This window comes from Bufo bufo, chromosome 2, assembly GCF_905171765.1.
Source record: "Bufo bufo chromosome 2, aBufBuf1.1, whole genome shotgun sequence".
NCBI lineage: Eukaryota > Metazoa > Chordata > Amphibia > Anura > Bufonidae > Bufo > Bufo bufo.
In genome coordinates this window covers 834,689,203-834,710,057 of record NC_053390.1, presented here as the reverse complement: position 1 = coordinate 834,710,057, position 20,855 = coordinate 834,689,203, and the positions used below count along the sequence as shown (strand labels likewise).

General features: G+C 45.6%; 1 protein-coding gene across 1 annotated transcript in view; it reads right to left on the bottom strand.

The window, feature by feature from the left end:
* The window catches only part of LOC120990538 (disintegrin and metalloproteinase domain-containing protein 33-like), a 55,595-nt gene that overhangs the window by 4,837 nt on the left and 29,903 nt on the right, over nt 1-20,855 (bottom strand). Inside the window, exons 4-16 of the mRNA XM_040419408.1 lie at nt 13,282-13,360; nt 12,468-12,544; nt 12,161-12,350; nt 11,630-11,695; nt 10,257-10,328; nt 9,213-9,379; nt 8,879-8,963; nt 7,767-7,909; nt 4,790-4,967; nt 4,618-4,707; nt 3,954-4,149; nt 842-950; nt 40-244 (exon numbers count right to left, since the gene is read on the bottom strand). Of these exons, the coding sequence (XP_040275342.1) occupies nt 40-244; nt 842-950; nt 3,954-4,149; nt 4,618-4,707; nt 4,790-4,967; nt 7,767-7,909; nt 8,879-8,963; nt 9,213-9,379; nt 10,257-10,328; nt 11,630-11,695; nt 12,161-12,350; nt 12,468-12,544; nt 13,282-13,360 (1,657 nt within the window). The remainder of the gene's footprint in view (nt 1-39; nt 245-841; nt 951-3,953; nt 4,150-4,617; nt 4,708-4,789; nt 4,968-7,766; nt 7,910-8,878; nt 8,964-9,212; nt 9,380-10,256; nt 10,329-11,629; nt 11,696-12,160; nt 12,351-12,467; nt 12,545-13,281; nt 13,361-20,855) is intronic.

Here is a 20,855-nt window from a genome sequence, read left to right as displayed (position 1 = left end):
TTTACTAAATACGACATAGCATCCTATACTTAGACTCACCATGCCATCTCCACACTTGGTCCCAGTCATGACTATCCCTGGGTCTGAGGAGTCACTTTCGTCATCTTGCACTGCGTAGGAGTACGTTCCTCGACACTTCACCTCATGTCCATTAAACTGGATGGTAGTGTCCACAGAGACTGTGTTATCATCTTTGGGTCTCTCGGCGCTGCTCTGACACTGGATTTTCCCACACTTGGCATCTCTGTCAAAAAACATCAAGAGTAATTTGAGAAGGTTGACATGGGCATCACCTCAAGTGATAGACAATCCAGTATTGAATTCGTGTAGGAATGAACATCCAATAAACCATCCATATTATGCGACAATACAAACAATTTCTTTGCTCCCATGGTACTGCTCACTCAGTTCTGCTTGGTCTCCAATACTGGACCAATGGCTCCCCTGACAATGCTCACGTCTAATACAAAGTACCGTATACCTGCCTGTTGGCCTATTTGACTATGCTTTGATGCCCCCTTCTTTTTGTGCTCTACTCCTGCATACATTTTAAGTTTTCATGTCCTTATTGCCCACAATAATGTCAGACCAACTATTCCCATTGTGTCTGGTCAATCACTGGACCATTTCAAGGTCACGTAAGTCATGGGGACAGTGGAGCATCTTGACTCTAGCCACGGAATAGAGGGGTGCTACCAGTGAATTGTGTCTCCCTGTTGAGTGTTTCCTTGGATATTGATGGGATCAGGGCAGCAATCTGGGTGGTCTTGTATTGGTCACTGAGCCAGTGATCACCAGTGTCCATGATTATGTCATCCATCATGGTTAGCATGTCACTTACTTGAATTTACACTTCACGAACTGCCCCGAGACATCTTTCCCGCAGTTCCCGTGTTTATTCCCGGCCATGTTCACATTGATGAAGCAGATGTCAGGGGCCGGACGCGCTCCTGCAGGAACATTGAAAAGAAGATTGCGATTACAAATGTTCAGAAATTAAGGGTGAAGCACTGGATACAGCAGGTGACGGTCATAAGTCACAATGGGTTTCGCCTGCCGCTCCATAGACAATGTAAAACAACATGGTGTCAACTATAAGAGGAAGATGCTGTATTTTAAAGCCATGGAAGATGTCTACAACTGTCCATGTCCATCTCGGGTCATAATATTCCAGAGTCACAACTATTGGCTTATGGAAATAGTCAGCAAGTCTGTCATCAGGCACAACATAATGGTTTAGCTGAGTGCTTTAAAATAAGAGAAGGGCAGTAGGTTTTTTCTATATGGTGGCTTCACCAGCAGAATAGTGAGTGCAGCTCTGGAGTATAATATACAGGATGTAACTCGGGATCAGTACAGGATAAGTAATGTATGTACACAGTGACTGCACCAGCAGAATAGTGAGTGCAGCTCTGGAGTATAATACAGGATGTAGCTCAGGATCAGTACAGGATAAGTAATGTATGTACACAGTGATTGCACCAGCAGAATAGTGAGTGCAGCTCTGGAGTATAATACAGGATGTAACTCAGGATCAGTACAGGATAAGTAATGTATATACACAGTGACTGCACCAGCAGAATAGTGAGTGCAGCTCTGGAGTATAATATACAGGATGTAACTCAGGATCAGTACAGGATAAGTAATGTATGTACACAGTGACTGCACCAGAAGAATAGTGAGTGCAGCTCTGGAGTATAATACAGGATGTAACTCAGGATCAGTACAGGATAAGTAATGTATGTACACAGTGACTGCACCAGCAGAATAGTGAGTGCCGCTCTGGAGTATAATACAGGATGTAACTCAGGATCAGTACAGGATAAGTAATGTATGTACACAGTGACTGCACCAGCAGAATAGTGAGTGCCGCTCTGGAGTATAATACAGGATGTAACTCAGGATCAGTACAGGATAAGTAATGTATGTACACAGTGACTCCACCAGCAGAATAGTGAGTGCAGCTCTGGGGTATAATACAGGATGTAACTCAGGATCAGTACAGGATATGTAATGTAATGTATGTACACAGTGACTGCACCAGCAGAATAGTGAGTGCAGCTCTGGAGTATAATACAGGATGTAACTCAGGATCGGTACAGAATAAGTAATGTATGTACACAGTGACTGCACCAGCAGAATAGTGAGTGCAGCTCTGGAGTATAATACAGGATGTAACTCAGGATCAGTACAGGATAAGTAGTGTAATGTATGTACACAGTGACTGCACCAGCAGAATAGTGAGTGCAGCTCTGGAGTATAATACAGGATGTAACTCAGGATCAGTACAGGATAAGTAATGTATGTACACAGTGACTGCACCAGCAGAATAGTGAGTGCAGCTCTGGAGTATAATACAGGATGTAACTCAGGATCAGTACAGAATAAGTAATGTATGTACACAGTGACTGCACCAGCAGAATAGTGAGTGCAGCTCTGCAGTATAATACAGGATGTAACTCAGGATCAGTACAGGATAAGTAATGTATATACACAGTGACTGCACCAGCAGAATAGTGAGTGCAGCTCTGGAGTATAATATAGGATGTAACTCAGGATCAGTACAGGATAAGTAATGTATGTACACAGTGACTCCACCAGCAGAATAGTGAGTGCAGCTCTGGAGTATAATACAGGATGTAACTCAGGATCAGTACAGGATAAGTAATGTATGTACACAGTGACTGCACCAGCAGAATAGTGAGTGCAGCTCTGGAGTATAATACAGGATGTAACTCAGGATCAGTACAGGATAAGTAATGTATGTACCCAGTGACTGCACCAGCAGAATAGTGAGTGCAGCTCTGGAGTATAATACAGGATGTAACTCAGGATCAGTACAGGATAAGTAATGTATGTACATAGTGACTGTACCAGCCGAATAGTGAGTGCAGCTCTGGAGTATAATACAGGATGTAACTCAGGATCAGTACAGAATAAGGAATGTATGTGCACAGTGACTGCACCAGCAGAATAGTGAGTGCAGCTCTGGAGTATAATGTAGGATGTAACTCAGGATCAGTACAGGATAGGTAATGTAATGAATGTACACAGTGACTGCACCAGCAGAATAGTGAGTGCAGCTCTGGAGTATAATACAGGATGTAACTCAGGATCAGTACAGGATAAGTAATGTATGTACACAGTGACTGCACCAGCAGAATAGTGAGTGCAGCTCTGGAGTATAATGCAGGATAAGTAATGTATGTACACAGTGACTGCACCAGCAGAATAGTGAGTGCAGCTCTGGAGTATAATACAGGATATAACTCAGGATCAGTACAGGATAAGTAATGTATGTACACAGTGAATGCACCAGCAGAATAGTGACTGCAGCTCTGGAGTATAATACAGGATGTAACTCAGGATCAGTACAGAATAAGGAATGTATGTGCACAGTGACTGCACCAGCAGAATAGTGAGTGCAGCTCTGGAGTATAATGTAGGATGTAACTCAGGATCAGTACAGGATAGGTAATGTAATGAATGTACACAGTGACTGCACCAGCAGAATAGTGAGTGCAGCTCTGGAGTATAATACAGGATGTAACTCAGGATCAGTACAGGATAAGTAATGTATGTACACAGTGACTGCACCAGCAGAATAGTGAGTGCAGCTCTGGAGTATAATGCAGGATAAGTAATGTATGTACACAGTGACTGCACCAGCAGAATAGTGAGTGCAGCTCTGGAGTATAATACAGGATATAACTCAGGATCAGTGCAGGATAAGTAATGTATGTACACAGTGATTGCACCAGCAGAATAGTGACTGCAGCACTGGAGTATAATACAGGATGTAACTCAGGATCAGTACAGGATAAGTAATGTATGTACACAGTGACTGCACCAGCAGAATAGTGAGTGCAGCTCTGGAGTATAATGCAGGATGTATATACACAGCGGCTCTGCTGTCTATGTAGATATGGTCTATATGTTGCACCGTTATGTACCTGATCCCCAGAGGTGCAGACATTGCTGACCGTGAGTCAGACACATTCCATTCATACAGTACGCCTCGCCATAGGCGCAGGGGGAGCCGTCTAACATGTACACATTGCCCGGGCAGTAGGGGTGGTCTCCTCGGCAGAACTCAGGCAGGTCGCAGGCTCCTGACTTCTCACGACAGAGGGTCCCGCCAGCTTTCAACTATGGACAAATAATTTAATATTACATTTCAGAGAATTTATAACGGCAGATCTACATTTCATAAAGCAGTGACCAAGGGGCTCAGGCCCTGGAATGTCTCCAGATCTTCTGACCAGGAGATGATGGTCCAGCTAATGGACTGATCACTAAGATGATAGCTCTGATCAGGTACTTCCCTTTAGCTGATCATAGACATCGACCTACACAGAGATGTAGCAGAGCTAAAAGCCGCATGTAGCTGTTTGTGTAGTGTGGTAACCCTCTGCACTTAGTTTACCTGCAGTCCCATGTAAAACAGCAGATAATACATTATGATATCACATAATCTGTGCTCAAATCATCAAAAGATCCTCTTCTGACAGGTTTCTCCATCAGTATTTACTCCCGTGCATCATGTGGAATTGCAGTTGTACAGTCACACATCAGATGTCTCCAGGTTATTGAATGCCCCACCCTGGGGCTCCTCACCTTGCAGTCCTGGCAGCAGTCTCCGTGCGCACACTCGGCTCCTTCCTTTAAGGTGCAATCTTTGGCGTTGCAGCAGGGATTGGTACATTCCTGCAGGAGACATCCTCCATTAGACCACGTTGTGCCCTCAGAGAGGTGGATCTCCTACATCCAGCAGGCCACCAGGACTTACCTCAGGCTCTCCACAGTCACACTGCTCTCCCTCCTCTAAAAAGCCATTTCCGCACTTCTTCCCCATCACCAGGTCCTTGGTGTTCGGCATATTGAACAGACACATACCGCCGCCCTTCTGGAAGTAACTGCGCAACTGCTGCTGGCTGCACGAGCTGAACTTACGAGGGAAGGGGAATCTGAGAAGGAGACAGGGAAGGTCATTACTGAGAGCGCTTGTCTTCTGCCTTTTCCTTAAAGGGAATGTGTCTTTTTGATTATTAATGTGTGTATATTACTAAAAGAGTCAAAATAATAGGAAAAAAATAAGAATAAAACAAGGGTGATACTGGGCGCTGCCGTACCTAGAAGGCATCTGCGCGTGCGTCACTGCGACACACAGTCAATGGACGGCTCCCGACCTGATACCATATCATTGGTGAGGGCCACCTGTGAACCGCACAGTCCACAAAATGAATAGCACCCGGTGGGTGTTGGGCGCCATTATTCTGGAGCCCAGCGTCCCCTCAGCTGCCCCCTCCTATAGTCATCATCCAGCTAATTGTATGTGACTCCCAGAAACTCCGGAGATCGGGGAGCATCAGGAGGCCACAGCATCTGCAGCAGGACAATGTAAGGAAATCACGGGAACAGGCCTGCGCACCACTTCAGCTCCCGTCCCGGACGTCAGGAGCCCTCAAAGGTTATATACACCTTTGGGGGCATTTTTTATTCCTTATTGCATTGTACTCATTTTGACCTAAATTATTTTTTTTTAATTGGTCTTTATTAAAAATATGGAGCCCTTTTTTCTGTACAAAGCTGAGATGCTCTAGAAGCAGCCTATGGATGTTCTGTCTTTTCCGGCAGACCAGGAGCTGACGGACTCCTTATCTCTGCTCTCTGACCTTATAAACACTCATTATAGCTCAGTACTTCTCTTACTGATAAGAATGGGGCTTAAATAAGTGTCTATGACCTCTTAGTAATGTACAAATAAGTATTATTAGATGACATGAAAGTATCAGTCACACAGCTAGAAAAACAGTTGACCCTTTGTGACAGAACAGCTCAATATTTTTAATAAAGGCCAATTGAAAAAAATTTGTTTTATCCAAAAAGGAGTAAAATGCAATAATAATAATAATAATAAAAAAATGCCTCTGAAGGTTTACATAGCCTTTAAATATATTTGCAGGCTTTGATATCCACAGATCCTGTCCGTACAGATCAGAGCCTGCACGGAGGTATGAATCTGACCACCCACTTTGCCATTTGTTTCTCCTTCTGTGTCCCCCGTGCCCCAAGTCTCCTCGCTCAGAGGGCTATCAATTTTGATGGTAGCTGTAATATCCAGTAAACAGTTCATCCAGCACTGAAGGGTTAAAAAGTATCTCTAACTTTTTTGAGGAGCTGCTGTCGGCCACCATCTCGGGGGGGCTGAAGACCCTCTCTATGTCCATGACTCTGAAGGCTCTAGTTGATCTGTCATCTGCCTGAACAACATGGCGTGATGCATTAGATATATTCCTGTTTGAGTTATTCTGATTTGAAAGGTCACATGTTCCAGGATACGGGTTTTTAGTTTTCTGGAGGTGGACCTTGTGTAGATTTCTGAGAGTCCACACACATGACCATAGATATTACATCCTTAGAATTACTATTGATGTAGGACTTTATAGGGAAGGTAAATGAAGCGGCAGACCCTACACGGGTGAGAACCGCACCTAAGAGACCTTTCTGTTTCAACCACATGGCTGGGTGAGAGAAAATGATCAGAGATGGTGGGCGTCTGGAGACCACCAGGCGGCACAGCATCATCATCCATCGGTATGGGAAGGTATTTGTGATATTTTTTATCTGTTCATATTGGTTACTATATTGGAAAACTACCGCGGGTCTCGTATCGCTGATCCTCTTTGGTTTTTCTTGTAATAATTTGGATCTTGACTTGTCAGCTACCATATTTCTAGCCCTTGACAGTTGCCAATACTTATATCCCTGCTTCTTAAATCTCCTATGGTGTTACTGGCCTCCACCTCATATGTCTCTGAAGAGCTGCAGTTTTTCTTTTGGCTCTAATGAGCTCACCCACAGGTATTGCTTTAATTGTATGTTGTGGGTGGAAACCATAGGCAGAATGGCCATAGAAATTTCCCGGTGCGCCAATGCCCATGGGACCGCCCAAGCCCTGCTCATGGCTGCCAGCCAGGTACATAACGATCTGAGGCTCTCGGCATTAATTAATGGAGGAGCTTCAGGCGCTTATGCTCCAGGCCAGTTTACCTCATTAGCACAGAACACGGTTCTGGTCTTCAAAGACAAGGCACAAAATAGGGAACCTTCCCAGAGAACATTGGTAAAGGTCTCCTTAATGGGTCAACCACACGGGACATAAATTCAGAGAAAGTAATTCACCAAAATCCGTGGCGAAATTTGCAACGCATTCGTGGGACAATACACGCAAGCAGCACGTAGATTTATCACGGGTTTTGCTGTGGATTTGCCATGCACTGCGAAGGCTGAAGTCCGCAGAGGAAACAATGTTTTCATAAAATCTCATCCACTTGGCTGCACATAAAATGTGCAAAGTATCTGTCCTTGGTGGACGTACCTTAAACACGTGACCATCTGCATTTCCTCTACAGGATCAATACTGGGGAAATGTAATCATTGGGCAACCAATCACACATTGAGTTCTTCAGGTTTGTCCTGAGTGGAACTTTTTTGAAGGTATCTGCTGCGGTTTGTCAGCTGGAGTAGCACTGGAGTCTTTCTTATGCATCTCCAATGACCCAAGACGCCATACTCCTTAGAACATAGGGTTCCTCACTTCCTACCTCCAGAACCTCTCAAAGAAGAAAATAATGAGCTGTTCTGATCATTACCCACCCAGACCACCATGATGTCTACCAGTCTGCTGAACCATATACCCATCTTGGTAATTCACCCCTTTCATTCCTTATACTAGAAGTTCTCACTCCGGTCCTTATGCTCACCCAGTGGCAGCAGCCATGATGCATCCTCCTTGCTTAGAAGTGTCTTCTACACAACAGGAGTCCTTGTCATGGCTCATTCCAAAATTGTGTCCAATTTCATGAGCCATGGTGGCCGCTGCTCCAATTGCCAGCTCTGCGTGGTCCTAGAATCAGTCAAAATAAGAAGGTCCTATAAATCCTTACAGGCTATAAAACCTACAGAACCAACCACAAAAATATCGTAAAGACTGTGGTCAGTCCATACAGGGACCGCTCCACCTAGGCTGACATCAAAGACAAGGTTTGCTGTTTGCCTTACTTCACCTCCTGTCACTTGTTCCTCAGCAGCAGACTTGTCAATACTCACTATTATTTATATACTATATAACAGTCATAGCATGTAATCTGCTGCTAAGGAGCAACTGACATCATTTAAAATGTAGCAAAGTTTGTAAGAATGCAATGTAGCAAGTTAGATTGGACATTTCACAGTTTATCACGACTCTTCTGAGTCACTGCTCCTTTTGGTGAATTCAGCTCCTCAAGGGTGGCACTGAGAACTAGAAAATATTAAATATTTGCTTCCTCCTAAGACACGTTGAGAATTAATGGGAAATTATCAACGTATATATTTGTAGCCTATTCACATCAATGTCTTATAGATGTAGGATTCACCTCTGGGACCATCACCTATCTCCAGAATGGGGGTTCCCTGTCCCATATGGAGGATACTCTCAGATACTGATTGAGGCCTGGAGGGATGTGGGTCAGAGGACCCCTGTTCTGAAAATGGTAGCGGGTCCCAGAGGTGAAACTTGGAGCTATAAGCCATTCATGGTGTATCAATAACATATATTATAAAGGACTGAGGTTGGAATAACCATTTAAGTAAATCTTTTTAGTTTTTTTTAAGACATAGAATTGATTCCTGCATCAGTGATGCCATTACCACCAGTGACTGCTCCTCATCTGCAAGTATAACTGTGGACTATACCAATTCTAACATTCCTCTCCAGTGTCTTATTTTTTTGCCATATTTATGTATAGTGATGTTCCTCGGGGGTGGGGCCAAACTATAAGTGGTTTTATAAGAATTAGACATGGATTACTAAGATCTAATGGTGAGTTCTTACCATACTGACTCCCCCTGAATTATCTGCAGAACACATTCCCTCTACGGGTGCCATCCCGATGGTCGTTCCTCTGAAGGTCACTCCCCTTAAAGAGATACAAACATAAATATTCAACAACATATCAAGTGCATTCCTATGCAGAACATTAGTAAGCAGGAAAGTCTGAGGTGTAGGTGATGGGAGTGGGGGTTGGGGGATTAAGTGTTAACTCTGGTGTATCAGGTTGGAGTGTATGGTGGGTTAGGGCAGCAGGAGGGCCCCCTATCTGACATGCGGGGTACTGCCATGAGCTGAAGCTCTATACTAATAGATGAGCTGATGCTATTATACTGACGTGATCAGTTGGGCATTATCATGTTTTTTCATGGTCCTCAGTTTCTGCCTCCAGGCCAGGAAAGTTTTCAGACTGTGGTTTGCGTCATCCCGGATGTCACACTGGTTCTCCATTGTCCACACCTCCAGGCCGATAAGAGCAATCTTGATGTTCATGGACATGTAAAACTATTTACGCGACAACATAAAAAAAAACCTGTTATATCCACGACCTGGATTAGAGGGAATCTGACCTAAATCTCATGTCACTTTGGACAGTCTCATTCTAGGGTCCTATGGGAATAAGTTGATCACAGAGCTGTAAATTGTAGAGGAACCTGGAAGCAAGTGTTCAATTCCTCTGCAGCGCCACCACAGGTAAGATCAAGTATTACACAATTTGATTTGAAATCATTGGGCTGCCCATATAATGCTTGGACATCTCAGGTCCTCCAGACTTTGTAGTCAGCTACTGTTGATATGCATAGTGGGCTACTGAGTCCTGAATGGGGCATTCCCAACATTTCCCAAAAATATATTTGGAAATGAGTTTTTTTAAACCAGAAAATCTCTTTGACGTCCTAAAAGACAATCTATTATTACTATACACACCCGGTACCTACTCGGAGCATCATACTGTACTGACATTTCTCAGGTTTATAGGTTTTCAATTATTTGGACCAATTAATCAAAAGATTCTCTATTATCGATGACACAGTGGAGATGTCGGGTAAGGCGGTATAATCACATCTCCTCCTACAATATGGTGATCTGACCATATCTCTACATCAAACATTGTGATCATGAAGGATCACACATGCCTGATCTTCTAATAAAGCATATGAGAAGCCAGTTGTGTCCAGCAGCTGCTCATCGCCCTCTCCGTTCTGTAAAAAACATGGGTGTTGAGTTGGTCCCATCGTACATGTTTATGGATACCCCAGATGAGTAGCGGTATCCTAGGCATGGCCACCTTACAGTCTTTTCAGTGACCCATAGGACAGTTTAGGTCTTGCTTCTCCAGACAGGTATTGTATATAATGCCAAATTTCACCAGCAGACTCACCTTGTCTACAAAGTTGGCTATCTCCATAATACGATGCTTTGTTTGTCCCAGATTCTTGTTCTGTTTCATGAACTGTCAAGCAGAGAAATGTCATTTAGGAATTTATGGAGATAAGTTGTGAACCACAGGCAATAATACAAAGAATAGAGCACCCAGGAGGGGGTCTGATCCCTATCACACATTGATAACATGCATGTAAGTGTATGGTTCATGATCTGCGGGACAGACAAGTTGTGAAGAGATGTAATAGATTGCAGCCATATACTATAGAGAGACAAAAAAGATACTTATTAAAACTAAAACAAAAAGGAGAGGGAAACTAGGACTATAAGGGGAGAAAGGGAGCTATATATAAAGGGTAAGAGTCTGGGAACAAAGGAAAGAGAAAATGGACTTGTGCAAAATAGGGAAGATTTAGCCAACTAATGAAAATGAATGGTGATGGGGCCCTCGACTAGCCAAAAACAAACCACTATGGGGAAACACATGAGAAACTGAGAGAAGACATACATAAAGAGTAAGAGAATGGGTACAAAGGGAGATTCTAACTATTTTGGAGAGAAAAGGGAGCTTGTGTGAAATAGAAATGATTTAGTCAAAGCAAATGAAAAGGGAACAACAATGGGGCCCTAAACTATCCCAGGACGAATCAGTGTGTAAACACATGGGGGACAGAGGAGGTGTGCAGAAACATTTAGGGAAGAGGAATCATGGAAAAATTGATCAGAACTATAAAAAGAGAAAAGGAAGCATGTGTAAAATATGCAAGATTTATTCAAAGCTGAAATGAGAAAGGAACAGCAATGGGATCCCCAACTACCCCACAACAAATCATTGTGTGAAAACACAAGGAAGATGAAGGAGACATACATTAAGAGTAAGATCATGGGTGCAAAGGAAAGAGACCAGAACTATAAGGAAGAAAAATGAACTTTGTGCAAAATAGGCAGGATTTAGCTATAGCCATTAAAAATGAACAAACCAGTATTAAAAACACATGGGAGACAGGAGAGACAAGCAGAGACAGTGAGAGAAGAGGAATCTTGGAAAGAGAGGGTTCAGAACTGGAAAAATATGCAAGATCTATTCAAAGCTAATGAAAAAGGAACAGCAATGGGCTCCCCAACAACTCACAAAGCAAATCAGTATCTGAAAACATATGGGAGACATTGGGTGCAGACATAGAAGGGAAGAGGCTAGAAATAGAAGGTCAGAGAACGTCAGGGCATTATCAGTCTAAGAGAGAAGCCGAGATTGTAGAACCCGTGAAGGGGAGATTCTGCAATATAGTAAGGAGACAACAGATAAAATATAGAATGACAGACAAGTATGAGGCCAATCTCAATGTCTGTGTAAGGCTCATCTCTACTCACCAGTGAGTAGTCAGCGACTATGTACAGCTCCATGTACTTCTGAGCGCCCCAGACGTTCCTCTTCATCTGCAATGTGAGGATAGTAAGTGTAGATATCAGCAGGTATCCTCTAAAGTTATCTCACATGTGCCACATACATCCATACAATGAGTCCCTTCGACTATCTATATAATAGGTAACACTTCAGCACTCTGCCAGCAGGTGGAGATAAAGTACTGCGATACCAAATTACCAAAGCTGTTCTACACAATGACCATTAGGTGGCGCTCTAAACCATAAAGTAGCAATACTAACATCTGCTGCCAAAACTTGGATTATTCTTCCCACCCAGAGGTCATCCTGATGGTAGAGGGAAAGAGATATCATAATTGTGGGGCCTATTCTGCATGAATTTGACTATGACTGAGACCCTCACATCAGAATCTGCCCTTAAATGGAACCACAATAGGTTCTTCAACAATAGGATGTCCACTCAAGAGAATTCTGCTTAATCTATCTAAACAGTGCTAGGTGGGTCAATACCAGACTAACCCTGTGATGCCCGGGCTGGGAGATGAAGTCACCCAGATGAGAGGTGGCAGCACTGGAGTGTTCTTCGTGTCCACAGCTTCCTCCTTCAATGGGCAGGTCCTTTGTCTGGTACAGCATGTGGTTCCTGGAGCCTGGCCCAGCCAGAGGGTGGAGGTAGAAGCTGTCGTTGGCATTCAGGACAATGAGGCCACTGGAAATAAGGCACATTAGATAAGAAATCTCATCCTAGGTGGTCATTATAATGGACAGTTCATAGGAAAGAAAAGCTAACGCGTTTCTTTTGATGGTTGTAGATCCTCAGTCCTACCTGATTCCTGAGCAGGTGCTAAGAGCCACCGAAGACGAGTCATGACCCTTCACCCGACCGTGGTAGTAACAGTGCTCCTGCAGATAGGAGGAAAATGGGGTGATGGTGGTGTTCGAGGATGCACAGAAATGCGCACATTGAACTGCATGCCAACTGCGGCAGATGTGAGTCACTGAGCGGGTGTTACCGGGCCCTCATACCCCTGGGGGGGGGGGGGGACCCAGAGGGAAGGGTGCTGCGGATATGCCATAAATGCTTAAGATGGGACTAGCCCTTTAAGGGTTATCTACCCAGTGTCAACGTGCAGCTCTACAGCTTTCTTCCATGTGCTGCGGCCTGAAGTCTACAGGAAGGAAGAGCTCCGACACGTCTCATGTCCTACATCTTCTCGTCAGTGGTAACATGAACGAGAAGTGACCCATCTGACAGATGACCCCACCGATCTGGCGGATGACCCCACCGATCTGGCGGATGACCCCACCGATCTGACAGATGACCCCACTGATCTGACAGATGACCCCACTGATCTGACAGATGACCCCACTGATCTGACAGATGACCCCACCTGATCTGACAGATGACCCCACCTGATCTGACAGATGACCCCACCTGATCTGACGGATGACCCCACCGATCTGACGGATGACCCCACCGATCTGACGGATGACCCCACTGATCTGACGGATGACCCCACTGATCTGACAGATGACCCCACTGATCTGACGGATGACCCCACTGATCTGACGGATGACCCCACTGATCTGACGGATGACCCCACTGATCTGACAGATAACACAGTTTCGCTAGGACTTACTGTCTGGTTTGGGGTCAGAGTCACCATCTCTCCGGCCTCAGTGTAATGCGTCTCCGTGAACCCTGGAGAAAGCAGGAGGCTGCAAGAGACAAAGAGACTTATATCATACCATACATATACATACCATACATATAAAGTATCAGACACATACATATATCATACATATACATACCATACATATAAAGTATCAGACACATACATATATCATACATATACATACCATACATATAAAGTATCAGACACATACATATATCATACATATACATATCATACATATACATATCATACATATAAAGTATCAGACACATACATATACATGTCATACATATAAAGTATACACATATGAAGCATCATACATATATCATATAAAATCTCATACATAAATATATACAGTCTCATACGCAGACATGCACATTATCATACACATACATGTGAAGTATCACGCACTCATATTCATATATCATACACCTAAATAATCCATATCACACTCATACGTATCACACACGTCATACATACCATATATAGAGCACTGTGCACACATATAACTTATTAAATACACTACATACAACGTATAGATATAATACACGTAGACGCGCCGTGTGTGTCATCCATAGGATCAGCCGTTTCCTGAACTCGGGTTCGGTTCCAGAAATGTTTTACAGTAGAAATGAATTTATGACGTTATTACCCGACGTCTCGGCTCCTCGGAGCGCTCGCTCCGTACAGTATTGAAACAAAGTTTTATGCGAATCGACTTCGGATGTTTCATCCGAAGTCGATTGGCTCATCCCTATAGGTGACCCTCAGGATAAGTAATGGGATGTACAGAGTCCCATCCCCCGCCCGCCTGTTTTTCGTCTTTTCCCATGTGTCAGCAGGAAGTGTTGGCGAGAAATCTGCGACTTCTCTCCATTTACAGAAAACGATGAAATCCTGAGGTCGGGGATAATGTGGCTGATAACTGCGAGTCAGCGAGTGAGGATCCAAGATAAACCCTGTGTAATCAGCACTTCTCAGGATCTCTGCTTGTTGTCAGTGAATGGGAACAGCAGTGGTGGCGGCAGCTAACCCGGCCCCAGCGCTCCCCTAGGCCGTGTGTGCGGTGAGTGTGGGGAGCAACCCTTCTTCCCCTCAGGACTCACCCTTTATTGTGGGGTCTCCTGCCTGGTGGTGGTTAGGGTGCCCCTGGTGTCGGATATGCTTGGTAACAGTAAGATAGAGTCTCTCCTGTACTGAGTGGATGATGGGTGTCACAGTACAATACTGGTAGTAGTTGTCAGATATCTCACAGGGTGGGCTCTTCTCATAGGGGATGGCTACTATGGTGGTCCTCCCCGAGTCTCTCTCTACAGATACAAGCATTCTTCTCAAATGACCAAAGGCCTGCAAGCTCTCGGAGTATGTCTCTGCAATGCCCGGCTGCGGGGTCCAGTCCTGGAACAATGGCCGATCCATCTAAGGAATGTGGACGAGCGCCAGAAGCAAATACCTCAACCCATGTGCAGTAAAGTCTAAAGCCAGAAATGAGCGTTACCTTTCACTGACTTTGTCCAAGCAGTGTCCCTTTTTAATGGTCCTCAACCTTCTGCAAAAGCCCTGTTTGTCGCTCCCTCAGAGGTTGCCTCTTAAAAGCTGCTTTCCTGGCAGATTTTCTTTTACTCACAGCGATGGTGTCTCCCTGGACAAGGATTTCTATGTATCTTCAACAGCAGCTTCTACACATGTCTATAGCCAGGGAGGTGGGGCCAGCCTATACCTGGTAACTGCCTCTAAGGACCGCCAGTTAACTGTTTCCTACCTATAGACAGCCGTTTGGAGTACAAGTTCCTTTGTACCTCGGAAAGTGCATACATTAACCCTGAGTGGCAACAAACACTACTGCAGTAACAACCCTAGGCAATGTATTAGCGAACCACTTGACAACCTTAGCAGTCAACCACTGGGTCACTGCACATACTGATGAATACTTCTAACAGCTGAGGGTTTGTTACAATTGTATCCAGCCTAGACTCCAGATTGCTACATTTTCCCTGCACTGATACATTGTAACAGAGAAGGATTTGTGCAGCACTGAGGATTGTGCAGCTGGTAACACCCCATATATCATCTATAGTGTTACTGAATGGTGCAGGCCCAGCTCTGCTACATCTACATAGTGTGAAGCCGGATGAGTTTAGCAGTGAGCAGCAGAGACATGACCTCAACAAGAGAATATGTGTGTGGGTCCTCTGGGGGCCAGCATGCGGATTAACCCTTTGTATGAGGCATCCTGTTACATGCAGGTTCTCCTAGGATAGCAGACACCTGAGAACAATATCTGCAGCAGCAGCCACTCCTGGGGCATATGGAAGCGGGTATCCTGGCCCTGGCACCACCCAGAACCGCGCTCCATTATCTCCGGACGGATCTGGGCGTCTCACAGATGGTTCTGCTTAAGTCAATGCTTTCTCTTCCAGCAGCAGAAACCTGATCATCTCCAGAGCCCGGGCCCCGAAATCAGCGCCGCTGCCTGCAGGCTACAGGGGATGGGCGCTTACGTGCCAGTCAATAGCCAGCCAGGGGCACAGACTACAGAGGAAGGGCCCCGAGGGAAATAGGGCCCCTAATCCGGTGTGCGTGTAAGGAGTCCCCGAAATAAGTCTCACATGGACATAACAGCTCCATAATGTGACTGCTCTTACAGTAGAGACTCCATAATGTGACCGCTCTTACAGTAGAGACTCCATAATGTGACCGCTCTTACAGTAGAGACTCCATAATGTGACCGCTCTTACAGTAGAGACTCTATAATGTGACCGCTCTTACAGTAGAGACTCCATAATGTGACCGCTCTTACAGTAGAGACTCCATAGTGTGACCGCTCTTACAGTAGAGACTCCATAGTGTGACCGCTCTCACAGGAGAGACCTCCATAGTGTGACCGCTCTTACAGTAGAGACTCCATAATGTGACCGCTCTTACAGTAGAGACTCCATAGTGTGACTGCTCTTACAGTAGAGACCTCCATAATGTGACCGCTCTTACAGTAGAGACTCCATAATGTGACCGCTCTTACAGTAGAGACTCCATAATGTGACCGCTCTTAAAGTAGAGACTCCATAGTGTGACCGCTCTTACAGTAGAGACTCCATAGTGTGACCGCTCTTACAGTAGAGACCTCCATAATGTGACCGCTCTTACAGTAGAGACCTCCATAATGTGACTGCTCTTACAGTAGAAACCTCCATAATGTGACCGCTCTTACAGTAGAGACTCTAATGTGACCGCTCTTACAGTAGAGACTCCATAATGTGACCGCTCTTACAGTAGAGACTCCATAATGTGACCACTCTTACAGTAGAGACTCCATAATGTGACCGCTCTTACAGAAGAGACCTCCATAGTAAGACCACTCTTACAGTGGAGACCTTCATAATGTGACCGCTCTTTCACTAGAGACCTCCATAGTGTGACCGCTCTTACAGTAGAGACCTCCATAGTGTGACTGCTTTTACAGTAGAGACCTCCATAGTGTGACTGCTTTTACAGTAGAGACCTCCATAGTGTGACTGCTCTTACAGTGGAGACCTCAATAAGGTGACCGCTCTTACAGAAGAGACCTCCATAGTGTGGCCACTCTTACAGAGAGCTGTACTGTAAGAGCGGTCACACTATGGAGGTCTCCACTGTAAGAGCAGTCACACTATGGAGGTCTCCACTGTAAGAGCAGTCACACGATGGAGGTCTCTACTGTAAAAGCAGTCACACTATGGAGGTCTCTACAGTAAGAGTGGTCACACAATGGAGGTCTCTACTGTAAGAGCAGTCACACGATGGAGGTCTCTACTGTAAGAGCAGTCACACTATGGAGGTCTCCACTGTAAGAGCAGTCACACTATGGAGGTCTCTACTGTAAAAGCAGTCACACGATGGAGGTCTCTACTGTAACAGCAGTCACATTATGGAGGTCTCTACTGTAAGAGCAGTCACACTGTGGAGGTCTGCGCTGTAAGAGCAGTCACACTATGGAGGTCTCCACTGTAAGAGCAGTCACATGATGGAGGTCTCTACTGTAAGAGTGGTCACACTATGGAGGTCTCTACTGTAAGAGCAGTCACACTATGGAGTCTCTACTGTAAAAGCAGTCACACTATGGAGGTCTCCACTGTAAGAGCAGTCACACGATGGAGGTCTCTACTGTAAAAGCAGTCACACTATGGAGGTCTCCACTGTAAGAGCGGTCACACTATGGAGGTCTCTACTGTGAGAGCAGTCACACTATGGAGGTCTCTACTGTAAGAGCAGTCACACTATGGAGGTCTCTACTGTGAGAGCGGTCACACTATGGAGGTCTCCACTGTAAAAGCAGTCACACTATGGAGGTCTCCACTGTAAGAGCGGTCACACTATGGAGGTCTCTACTGTGAGAGCAGTCACACTATGGAGGTCTCTACTGTAAGAGCAGTCACACTATGGAGGTCTCTACTGTGAGAGCGGTCACACTATGGAGGTCTCCACTGTAAGAGCGGTCACACTATGGAGGTCTCTACTGTGAGAGCGGTCACACTATGGAGGTCTCTACTGTAAGAGCAGTCACACTATGGAGTCTCTACTGTAAAAGCAGTCACACTATGGAGGTCTCCACTGTAAAAGCAGTCACACGATGGAGGTCTCTACTGTAAGAGCAGTCACACTATGGAGGTCTCCACTGTAAGAGCGGTCACACTATGGAGGTCTCTACTGTGAGAGCGGTCACACTATGAGTCTCTTCTGTGAGAGCGGTCACACGATGGAGGTCTCTACTGTAATTGCAGTCACACTATGGAGGTCTCCACAATAAGAGCGGTCACACTATGGAGGTCTCTCCTGTGAGAGCGGTCACACTATGGAGGTCTCTCCTGTAAGAGCGGTCACACTATGGAGGTCTCTCCTGTGAGAGCGGTCACACTATGAGTCTCTTCTGTGAGAGCGGTCACACTATGGAGGTCTCTCCTGTAAGAGCGGTCACACTATGGAGGTCTCTCCTGTGAGAGCGGTCACACTATGGAGGTCTCTCCTGTGAGAGCGGTCACACTATGGAGGTCTCTCCTGTAAGAGCGGTCACACTATGGAGTCTCTACTGTGAGAGCAGTCACACTATGGAGGTCTCTACTGTAAGAGCAGTCACACTATGGAGGTCTCTCCTGTGAGAGCGGTCACATTATGGAGGTCTCTCCTGTGAGAGCGGTCACACCATGGAGCACCCCTTTCCTGCTGGTGCCGTCTACAATGTATCCGTCTTGATGATGTAGCAGAGGTCACACAGTGTTCCTGTTCCATTGCTGCAGTGTCTTCCAGATGCTGACGTTTCTCCTCCGTCCTTCTCTCTGTTACTTCTTCACCCCAAACACGTCCTGTCTGGATCTCAGTCCAAGTAAGCGGAGCAGATACAGATGAGTGGAAGTATCCATTACAGTCGTCTCAGGACAGGGCGCTCCACCGGTGGAGGCCGGGCAGTGGATAGGGGTGTGTTCCCACCAGACGTAAATTGCAACTGAGAAATTTGCAAGGAATCTGCAGGAGAAGCTCACTGACTTTGCTGTGGACATGCCATGGACAGAGACATCTTATCACGGTCAGCTGCTATGAACATTCCACACTGAGGTTTTAGGACAAAAACTGGGGAAATCACATCCACTTTGTTACTTCTATAATTGCTGTATTCCTGTCTACAATTCTGTGTCATTAAATACTCAGTGTATACGTCCTGTGGGAGCAGCCACTAAAGGTGGTCAGACATTTCACATAGTCAAGGACAAACTGGAGACAGCGATGGTAATGTCTGTACAGCTTAATAAATAAAATCAAGCTGTTTGACTCCTTTGTCCCTTGCAGACCCTTCATCCTTCTCCAGACCCCTCATCCTTCTCCAGACTCCTCTGTCCCCTCCAGACAACTCTGTCTCCTCCAGACCCCTCATCCTTCTCCAGATCCCTCATCCTTCTCCAGACTCCTCTGTCCCCTCCAGACCCCTCATCCTTCTCCAGACCCCTCATCCTTCTCCAGACTCCTCTGTCCCCTCCAGACTCCTCTGTCCCCTCCAGACCCCTCATCCTTCTCCAGACCCCTCATCCTTTTCCAGACCCCTCATCCTTCTCCAGACCCCTCATCCTTCTCCAGACCCCTCATCCTTCTCCAGACTCCTCTGTCCCCTCCAGACTCCTCTGTCCCCTCCAGACCCCTCATCCTTCTCCAGACTCCTCTGTCCCCTCCAGACCCTTCATCCTTCTCCAGACTCCTCTGTCCCCTCCAGACCCTTCATCCTTCTCCAGACTAGTCTGTCCCTTCCAGACTACTACGTCCTCCTTCAGACTCCTCTGGACACCTCAGTATGCTCCCAAATCCTCTATACTCTTCTGCCCTCTCCAGACTCATTTGGCACTATCTTGTCTCTCAAAAAAAACAAAAGAATCAGACATGCTGGACTTCAACATGATTCTTCTTCAGACTCCGGATACCCCCAAATCGATCAGATCGCCGGCCAGTCATGCAGAAATCTGCGGATTCAGCTGGTGGGCTCAGTGATGGGTCATACACAGAACTGCCTTTTTGCCATGTAAGTGTAAGCAGCCATGAGGTCTGGGGGTGGCCCAAACATTACGCTGGGTCCCCCGGACAGTTCGAGGTGTCACCACGTGTTGCTGTTCTCAGGAAGGGATGGTAAGTTGTGGTGCACTCTAATAGGAAATAAGTCCAGAGAGTCAAGGCCTGCAGTCACCATGGTGCTTCTTTACTGAAGGAATTCAGATGCAAAACAATACAGGCGAGGCATAGGGCTGGCTTCTCCATTCTCCTCCCTGGCAGAAGAAGGGTTTTGATGCTGAGGAAAGGCGTGAGCTAGCTGTCCCTCTCTCTCTTCAGGAGGCTGGTACCCTGGCCAAAGGCTTGAGGCCCACAGTCTGTCGGGTAGTCTGGGTGGCTCCTTGGTCACAGGGCTGGTGACCTATGGTTTGTGGCTCAACGTCCCAATCTATGTGTCTTCTTCTGGTCACTCATGCAGACTGGCATGAGTCTCCATCTTAAAGCACTGGTCCCTAACTGCAGAGACTGGAACCTTCTAGTGGGTGGAGTGGAGAAGCTCAGCACAAACAGATACAATGTTACAACTCAAGTCTCTGATAGACTTACATTAGAGCGTCAGTGATACTCAATGGCAATGACACAGCAGTTTTTCTAGACAAAAACAAGTTTCCAGACACAACAACAGAGCTAAAACCAGACATTCACAAGGTCAGTCTGTCTGGTTTTGGTGGTAAACAAGTCTGGCTTTTTTCTTTAAATCCTATGATAACTGTGGAAAATTACCAACTTCTTATTCAAAGTCCCAAAAGTCTCTTAGTATTCATTCATCCCTTTCCACAGAGCCTGACAAATACAGTGCAAATAAACAGGATATATATATATATATATATATATATATATATATATATATACACATACATACATACACACATACACATACACACACATACATCTATACTTAGGACCCCTCACTTGACTAAATTAATGAGTGCACCTACAGGGGGTCACTACAATCAGAAGAGAGGTGCAGATAG